This window comes from Olea europaea, unplaced genomic scaffold (genome assembly GCF_002742605.1).
Source record: "Olea europaea var. sylvestris unplaced genomic scaffold, O_europaea_v1 scaffold760, whole genome shotgun sequence".
Taxonomy (NCBI): Eukaryota; Viridiplantae; Streptophyta; class Magnoliopsida; order Lamiales; family Oleaceae; genus Olea; species Olea europaea.
In genome coordinates, this window is record NW_019266013.1 from 354,725 (window position 1) to 364,361 (window position 9,637).

Below are 9,637 nucleotides of genomic sequence, written 5' to 3' on the forward strand. Positions count from 1 at the left end.
GAAATTAAGAAAATGTTTTCCACAAAAAAAATGACAATCAAACTACATAAAAATAGAAATTTTGATGGAAAAAACATATTTTCCATGAAAAGCATTAACAATCAAACACGCCCTTAGGGAAATCACAATTCAAATAATTAAGACCTATTTTGCATTGACTTAAGCACCTGTTTGTCATCCATTCTCTCAAAACTCTTTTTTCTCAAACTCATTTTCTACCACATTCACACAATAAAATATTTTGCATATGAATCCAATTTTTTTCCAACTTTTAAATCACATTCTCCAAAAAAATACAATTTCAAAGAGCATTTAAAAAAAATAAAAATAATAAAAAATAAAATAAAATAAAGCTCTTTTTAGTGGCTACCAAATAGAGGCTAAAGAGTAAAGACTTCTACTTTAAATAGGATCACAGAAATTATTGATTCTTTCCCAACTGGTTGGACCATAGGCGCATTTGCTTACAATGGACAAAATTATTGAACATATTTTTCCTCTCTGATACTGTCCAGGGATGTCCGGTCCACCCTACCAAACAAGTTGCCAATGAACACAACATTTATAGCACCCACAATGTCAAGCCAACAGAATTTTGAAATCATAAAATATCATACAAACAATGATCGTTGGTCCATAAATTGTTCGCCAACTTAGATCAAACTCACAAGCAAAAGCAAAACGAAGCTAAATCAAAACATCAAGTTTAACAGTTTCTGACACTTCGACCTAAATCAATAAACCCTATGTAGAACAAGACTGTCTAGTTCAGTAATACATTCTCCCAGCTGATATTTGAACTGTCATCTATGGTTCAGGGAACAATCAAAACTTAGGGGCTGCTCACAGAAAGGGAACCTACATCAAACATAAGAGACTGCTTTAGTTGTCGAATTTGCAAATATAGACTCAAGTGGATAGCTTATAAAAATCATGTTTATTGTGGACTCATCGACATTATTGTCAGAGTATTACCAATGTGTTAGCATCTTCTGATATCAGAACACATTTTGCAATTTATGCATTATGGTGTGATGTCAACACGTGATTGCTGCCGTTGCATCATTTTGATATCCAATAATAAATGAACCGATGAAATAATAGATTTGCCAACAAAAAATCACAGTTACCCCATGACTACTGGCACTTGTGTACCAATATCTGAACTAATGCACAAATCCAAACCAGAATCGTACATTAGTAATGGAGAAAGAAGCTAACACCTACCTGACAAAAGGCATGTCTTAGTTGATCATAAGACCGTGAATGCATCGTGGACTGACTTGGCCACTGCACATATAAAGCATCCCGAGATGTCTGATTCAATCCCATTGCACAATATGGGCTCATAATTGGGGTTTGATAATTGACGGGAGTTTGAGCTACTGGCATCTGACTCAGCTGGGGAAAAAAAGAATCATATTGCACAAATGGAGGCTGGAATTTCTGCATATTAAAAGGTGATGAGCTGAAATGTTGAGCGCTTGGGACGTTTTTAACATATCTGCACAATTAAAAAGGAGTGTAATTTAGACTGTTTACATGGAAATAGATAAAAATATAGAGTTGAGAGTTGATGGCAAGGGAATTGACAGTCAAAGTGACTATATGCATTAGCATTACCATGTACCATCCGTACACACCTAAGCATAGCATCTTTTCCCCCTTCACAAACTATTCCTAGGTTGTCTACCATATTCAACTTTCCCTATTCAAAACTATGCCTATACAGACTCAAAAGCATAATATGAAAACGGCTAGACAAGTTGAGCTTTGCAATGATCCAAAACATCAAGTGTTAATCGAGTGACATTATTATCCTACTGTGAAGTTTCATGGAAATTCTACAAAATGAGAATGAAGAACGCTGCAATAAGTGTTCTATCTAAACTGATAGAGAACATATTCCCGAGTACAAGTGTATGAAAATTAAATGAAAGAGCAAAGGAAAAAAAATTGAAAATTTTGAAGGTCAGCAATTCAAATGCCTTGGATTTACATATAAATTCTAATAACAAAAGAAAACGCCACGGACTTTGATTTTTTTTTATTTGGAAGGGCAGTTCTGAGGATAATAATTGCGGACATATATCAGAAGAAAGGATGGCCAGTGTAAGATTGGCTAAAGAGGCCAGTGGGCAAGACTTAAGACAGTAAAAAATGTCTCCTTACCAGGCTTCTACCATGATCATACATTAGACACACAGTAATGGAAGAATCAATGATACACAAAGGAGTACGTTAAATTATGCAAAAAAAAGAAAAAAAAAGAAAAAAGGATTATTCTGCTGAACGTCTGAACATATTGAAGATGACTAAACCAAGAAAATATAACCTTTTGAGACATTTGTTCGATGCTTCAGTCAATATATTTATTTTGTAACAGAGTTCTTCAATTTTACTTCTTTGAGCATCCAGGTTTTAGGCAATGCAATAACTTGAGAAATAACCCACACATTCTCGAACTGATAAATAGATAGTGGTCGTATAATCTAAATGTACCTTTCATAACTGCGATCATAATCAGGGTCAGTAAGATCCTTCTCCTTGTCCCTAAAAATGGCTACTCTATAAGAACTACCAATGTCCCTGCTGCTACTGCTCTTGTCCTCATTGACATCCAAGTTCCTTGAAACTTCGCTTTTAACTACATTGAAACTATTCACAACAGAAGCAACCCGAGCAAATGCATCTTCTGCCCCGGAACTAATTGGACTACTGAAAATACGAGCTCGTGCTCTGTCATACTCCTCCTTCCTCTCTTCCACAGTTCTAACTGAACTGCGCTTAAGCCCCATTCCATTGATCTCATTTGAAGAAGCGTTAGAATGCCTTGGCTTTATCACAATCTTTACTTGATCAAGTTTGTCATTTTCTGACTGTTTAGCTGGTACATCTGATAAACAGACAACGGGGAACTTACTTTCTGGTTTCTTTATGACCAAAATACGGATTCCCTGGCCATCCATGACATTATCCTGAACCATAGTCTGCAAACAATAATGTTGAGCTACACGGTGTGCAGCAAGACGAAGGTATGAAGTAGGGAAGTGTGGAAACTCAAATTGCTGTAGATCAGAATTCTGCAAGAACTTTTGTATATCGAGTTCCATTCGTAGAACTGGTTTGTTAAAAATAAATAAAAAAAAAAAACCTCATTTGCTAGTTATCCACAGAACGAGGAGACAAAGATGCAATAAATCAACAAAAACAAAATTATAAATAGACTAGAATGTTAAAACAATATCAGCACATTCAGATATAACCAGCAAGGCCAAATGCTCTCACATGCAAATGACCACCAAATAAATAAATAAATAAAAGAAATGAATGTTGGCTCTTAAACTTCTTATTTATCCTTCATAGAAAGAAATATACGTACATACCTTTCATAAGACAAAATTCATAAAAAGGATAAACCACACCAGAATACATTTAATGAACATTTTAAACCCGTTTCTTACGTAAGGATTCACTTCAAAGTTTCCAATCTTTAAAGTCCAATTGCAATGGAAAAAAATTCTGCTAGTTTACTAAAGCAATCTCATCAGCTACAACTTCAAGACCAGACCTTCGAAAGACTTTCTTTGAAGAATGGGGAAAAGGATTTCCACATTCCATCTTAAGTAGAATGCACAAAATGAAACAATAAGACAAGGGCCGAAAAGATATAGGACAGGCAGATAAAGCAAGCAATAAACAGAAAAAAAATAATTATTAACACAAAGAAACCTGAAATGCAAAGAGAAGGTCATATGTTCATAAACTTTACCCCATCATAGAATTAACTCATTATAGTCATGGATTTTTTAAAGTCACACAGCCATATTATGTAAATGTATTTTGAGAGAAGATATCCCAAGCAGAGTCACAAGTTATTCAGAAAGAAACCATTCAATTCCAACCATGATAAATCTGAGAACTTGACAGGTGACACAATCACTTATGTTAATAATCATTATTCTTCCTTTCCTCTTATTCCAATTATATGGTCCATTGAGAGCTCAATACAACATCATAACAAGATGACGATTTGTGTTCTCTGCTGAGAGCTTCAATTTGTTTGAAATTTACAAAATCTTTGTCAAACAGAGCATAATTATTCTCATTATATTCTTTTTTGTTCATTGACTTTGGGAAACTAAAAGAAGGTACAGAAAGAGGTTCAGGTTTTATATGTAATAGAATGCAATTAGTGTGTGCTCATGAAAATATTGGGACCAATGCTAAGGTAATGAAACACTCACCACTAATGCAAATCAACCAAATACTATTAGCAAGCTTCTTTTGTTTTTCTACACGCTCCATGCAAAGGATTATCTCAATTATGACATACGAAATGGTAGGCAGTAGGCACCAACAATTACCTACATTTACACATCCAATCAAATAAACAACAAGAAACCTCCAGTTCCCACAATTGAATCCAACCAGATCTAACCCAATTTTCCAAAAATTACCAAAAACTAACAGATTCATTACACATTACACCCAAAATCACAAATTCCTATTACATATTAGCAACATTAAACGAAATTACAACTACAAAATCTATGGAAAATTACAGATTAATCCAAATTAAAACTGGAAAGCATAAAGAGGGAAAAGAACAAACTGGTTAGGCGATGACGAGGATTTTGCAGCGCCTCAACTAGGACAGGATCCACCATTGTCATGTACGCCGGTGGGTCCATCTCCTTCTGCTCCTCGTTCACATTTGCTTCAATTGCCACTGGTGGATGCTGCAGTGAAGTCAATTCCTTATTTTGAGATAACTGACAATCCATTCTCTGATACCTAGATATATAAAATAGGCAAATATATATATAGGTTATATATGTATGTATAGATAGTGGGCTCTCTCTGTAGAGAGCAAAAGTGAGAGAGGGGAAGAAAAGGGATAACCAGGTAAACCCTCTCTTTCTCGGGTTATCCCTCTCACCGATTGGAGAGGGTCTGAAACGAAGTTAACAGATTAGATTTATTCACCCGTTTGGGGCTGGAAAATATCCATTCAGCTTAAGGCCATGTTTGGCAAAGCTTAAATTTAAGCTAATTAAACTTACTTTTAAAGCTCGAGCTGAAGCTTAAGCTTTATCCTTTTAAGTTTTTATCCGTATAAAAGAAATGAATGATTTACCATGTGATTAACGAGGGAGAGGGCATAGATAAGTTGAATTCTTCCTATCATTTGGGTAAATAAAATATTCAATCAAATATCAAATGATTGAATTAAAATCGGATCAAGATAGTTTTGAGGGCAAACCTACCAATTTTGAGGATTAAATCGATCAATTTGTTAACGGATTTAAGTTGCAGTAGTGTTTATATGGGTTCAATGATCGAGTGTTCATAGTAACAAATAATGAATTTGGGACTTTTTTATCATTTGTTTCGTATAAAAACACAAATAATATGTATACACATTTATTTCACTAATATATATAAATATATATGCGCAACTTAAAAACATTTGGGCAGTCCATATAAGTCCATTTATTTCTCTAAAGAAAAATGTTTTTGGTCAACAAACTTTCGAGTTTTTTAACATTTTAAGGCTCTCTTTAACCTCCATTAAAATTATAATTCATTTTTTTCTCTCTTTTTGTCAATCACATATTCTCCAATAAAATAATATTACATGTAATCCTAAAATTTTTTCTTCTTTTTTATTCACATATTCTTTAAAAAATATATACATATATTTAAACCATTAAAATTTCAAATAATAGGAACCAAACGGGCATTGAGAAAGCCACTTTGATGGGTGTTTTACTAAATGAAGCTCATGTACGCTGTAGATAGAAGTTAAAAGGGTAATTAGCATAGGTGTCTAGCTTTTAATGTTATTGTGCAAAAATGTCCCTACCTTTCATTTTTTGGGCATTTTCACCTCTACATTTCACATTCATTGCACAAAATGTCATTTTCATCCATTTTTTTAATAAAATGACGATTTTACCCTCGTATTCAATAAAACAAAAAGAAAAATAAATAACTAATTGCAATCATAGTCCTTTTTTAAAAAACATTACTGATAAGTCCTAAAATCTCCACTACAACCATTTTCACAACCCTATCAAGCCATCACCTATAGATCTACATAGCATCACTTTCCGACCACAGCACCCGTCGGACTCCACCACCACCAACCTCATCTCACTCTCCTCAACATTCTCCTCCATAGTACTGGTCACCAATTTGTCCGAAACAACTACATTTACAGCCTAAAATACCACACTACCATATACAACACTTCACGACAATCCCCACTTTTGGCGCCACTCACGATCGCACACCACTACCAACGGTTACGCCCTAGCCTCGACGAACCTATACATAGTCTTACATCAATCAAAACTGCCTCAAATCATTTTGTTGTAATTCTAGAACATTCAGTAGTCGCTACTTCTATTTTGCCAAAATCTTCTCCTTCAATTCATGCATCCCACAACACTAAATCCCCAAATTAGCATCAATTAAACCTTGAACAAACCCAAACGACAAATGGGTATGAGTCTAATTGAACAAATTATCCCTTCAACCATTTCAATTTTTTGTTCAAAACTCTCTACAGGCGCAATGCACAACGAGAATTATCTGACCAAAATTGGTGGGTTCTAAGTGCTCTGCTCTTTCAAATTCGTGTATAGGAGGACGATGGGAGAAGAGGCGAGGTTGGTGGTGGTGGAGTCCAGTGGGCATGGTAGCTGAAAGGAGGTGCTATGTGGATCTATAGGTGGCAGTTTGGTAGGTTGTGAAAGTGGTAATGGTAGAGAATTTAAGATTTCTTAGTAATTTTTAAAAAAATTAAGGATATGATTGTAGTTGGTAATTCATTTTTTCTTTCTGTTTTATTTGAATAGAAGGTAAAATTGCCATTTTATTGAAAATAGATGAAAATGACCTTTTGCGCAATAAAATGTGAAAGGTATAGGTAAAAATGTCAAAAAAAAAAATGAAAGATAAACACTTTCACAATAATATTGAAAAGTATGAACCTTTTGTGCTAATTACCCAAATTGAAATTTTGTTGACTTTTGATAAAAGTCGAACAAATGTGTGGTTAAAAAATTGTGAATTCTATAAAATATATAATTGAAAATAAATTTGAAAAATATTGAAAGAAGCCATATATCTTTCTCATATTCATTCCACCTACCAAAATACACAAATTTTGACATTTTTTTTTGAAATAATACTATTTGCAATCACTCATTGTGACAATCGTCATATGTGGCGACATACACTTGACAAGTAGTAACTACCTGTCATGTGTATGCCACGTATGACAAGTGTCGTAGTGAGAGATTACAAATAGCATTACTCATATTTTTTGATGTTAATAATATAGTCCATAATATTTTATTAGATGCATAACTTTTATTAATTTTTAATTATATATTTCACCATTTTTTATCAATTTTTAAGCAAACGAGATGGTCATAATATACCCAACAATATTAATTGGTTTAGAAATAAATCACTTTGAGAGAATAAAATTCATTTGATTAATTGGACCTTTATCTCACAAAAAGTACCATAACGAAGAGACGACCTTAACAAGTTACATTACAAGTTAGAACATTATAGGCCTGTCTTGATTAAAATTTGAGCTAAAATCAACGATTAATCTTAATCACGTGTCTTTAAAATTAATAACTTTTCAAATATATGTTTAACCAACTTCTATTAAAATTTACTGTATCCTAAACCAATCAGGGGTATAATCGTTAAATCATTTTCAGAATATTAAAATGGTGCGTTAAGAACATCGAATAGATTATTGCATAGAAATCAAAACAAAAACCCAATAAACTAGAGACCAAAAACCAAACAAACGTTCAGATTTGATATACATTATTCTCGAGAAAAGCAAAGGACAATTCTGGGAATCGATAGTTTTTCTTTCAGGTGAGAGCTGGTCTTTTTTTATTGCGACTTTCTGTTCTTACGATATTCATTTTGGAAATTGAGTCTGATTTACACAGTTTTTAATGTTTTGTGAAAGCCACAGTTTTTTAATTAATAAAAGGTAATTGATATTTTTTTTTTTTTTTGAAGAAATGCGGAATACCCACTTCATTTAGTGTATTATCTGTTTTTGGCTTTTGATTTGACGTAATTTGATAACTGAAAGGATCTCAAAATGGGGAAAATGGATTTTCCTAAAGATGGTTCTTTTGAACTTTTTCTCTAATGGGTAATTGGTTTTTTCTTTATCACTGTCACTTGAGATGACATCGTTTGATTCTTTAATTATAGGCCAGCATTAAATTCAGTTCTTTGAATGCATGAACAAGGGTCATGCTACATGTATATAAAGGATCTCAAAATGGGGAAAGAGGATTTTCTTAAAGATGGTTCTTTTGAACTTTTTCTCTAATGGGTAATTGGTTTTTTCTTTATCACTGTCACTTGAGATGACATCGTTTGATTTTTCGATTATTGGCCAGCCTTAAATTCAGTTCTTTGAATGCATGAACAAGGATCATGCTACATGTATATAAAGGTTGACACATTGTTTTACACCCATGTGAGTTGGCAGATTTTGGTAAATTGATCCTGAAAACTCCTTTTCCAATCAACTGCCAGATTTTTGACATATAGCGGGGTGTTAATCAAGGTGTACACTTTGTGTGAACAAGCAGTTTAATCCAATGTTTATATTGGGATTGCTAACTGAGATCTGCTATATGTACAACATTTTTGTATGGATGCATCTGCAATCTATCTCTACAAAATCATCTGTACAAGTAGGTTAATGTTGCTAATTTGGTAACATATCTTGGATTTGATATTTAACAGGTTTTTTTGTTAGTAGAAATATAATGAGTGTGAAAACGAAGAAGAGAAATGTGACTGAAATTGGAGGGGATACTGGGGAGGAGAGTATTCTCATGACCATGGTCAATAATGGGGAGGATTTGGGACCTATGGTCAGGCTTTCCTTTGAGACAGGAAAGCCTGAATCTCTTTTGCAGCAGCTTAAGAATGTAGTAAGAAAGAAAGAAGTTGAAATTGAGGATCTTTGCAAACTTCATTATGAGGATTTTATTCTTGCAGTTGATGAGCTACGTGGTGTTTTGGTTGACGCAGAAGAGCTGAAAGGGGAGCTTGCTAGTGATAATTTCAAGTTACAAGAAGTCAGTACTGTATTACTCTTGAAACTCGAAGAGCTTCTTGAATCTTATTCGATTATGAAGAATGTTACGGAAGCCATTAAAATGTCAAAAAATTGCGTTCAAGTATTAGATTTGTGCGTGAAGTGTAATACTCACATATCTGAAGGTCGGTTTTATCCAGCTTTAAAAGCTGTCGATCTGATTGAGAATTTTTTTTTGCATAATATTCCTGTCAAGACACTCAAGATTCTGATAGAGAAGAGAATGCCGCTGATTAAAATGCACATTGAGAAGAGGGTTTGCAGTGAAGTTAACGAATGGCTAGTTCACATAAGGAGTGCTGCAAAGAACATTGGGCAAACTGCTATAGGATATACTGCGTCTGCTCGTCAGAGGGACGAGGACATGCTCGCTCGTCAAAGGAAAGCAGAGGAACAGAGTTGTTTGGGTCTAGGAGATGTCACTTACACCTTAAATGTTGAAGAAATTGATGAAAAGTCTGTCCTAAAATT

The 9,637-nt window shown here is 34.0% G+C and overlaps 2 protein-coding genes across 3 annotated transcripts in view; one reads left to right on the forward strand and one right to left on the reverse strand.

The window, feature by feature from the left end:
- Positions 1-548: 548 nt before the first annotated feature.
- LOC111391200 (cAMP-regulated phosphoprotein 21-like) lies at positions 549-4,964 on the reverse strand. 2 transcript variants are annotated; one of them, XM_023016365.1, is made up of 5 exons: positions 4,616-4,959; positions 4,248-4,367; positions 2,503-3,121; positions 1,228-1,504; positions 549-858 (listed from the first exon to the last, which is right to left on the reverse strand). In XM_023016365.1, the coding sequence occupies exons 1-5, from the start codon at positions 4,785-4,787 to the stop codon at positions 844-846; spliced, it is 1,203 nt and encodes a 400-aa protein (XP_022872133.1). In that variant the 5' UTR covers positions 4,788-4,959; the 3' UTR covers positions 549-843. The 2 variants fall into 2 exon arrangements, with proteins under 2 accessions (XP_022872133.1, XP_022872134.1); XM_023016366.1 differs by lacking the exon at positions 4,248-4,367 and having other exon boundaries at positions 4,616-4,964.
- A 2,806-nt stretch (positions 4,965-7,770) lies between these two features.
- Positions 7,771-9,637, forward strand: part of LOC111391166 (exocyst complex component SEC15A-like) — a 3,275-nt gene continuing 1,408 nt past the window's right edge. Inside the window, exons 1-2 of the mRNA XM_023016313.1 lie at positions 7,771-7,914; positions 8,809-9,631. Of these exons, the coding sequence (XP_022872081.1) occupies positions 8,832-9,631 (800 nt within the window). The 5' untranslated portion in view covers positions 7,771-7,914; positions 8,809-8,831. The remainder of the gene's footprint in view (positions 7,915-8,808; positions 9,632-9,637) is intronic.

What these genes read in the sequence shown, in the direction of transcription:
- LOC111391200 (XM_023016365.1), bottom strand. Translation starts at nt 4,787, where the DNA reads ATGGATTGTCAGTTATCTCAAAATAAGGAATTGACTTCACTGCAGCAT. An exon ending in TTGGTTGATTTGCATTAGTG is followed by an intron (nt 3,122 to 4,247) that starts GTGAGTGTTTCA and finishes TTAACAAACCAG; the next exon opens with TTCTACGAATGGAACTCGAT. An exon ending in TATGATCGCAGTTATGAAAG is followed by an intron (nt 1,505 to 2,502) that starts GTACATTTAGAT and finishes TTAATTGTGCAG; the next exon opens with ATATGTTAAAAACGTCCCAA.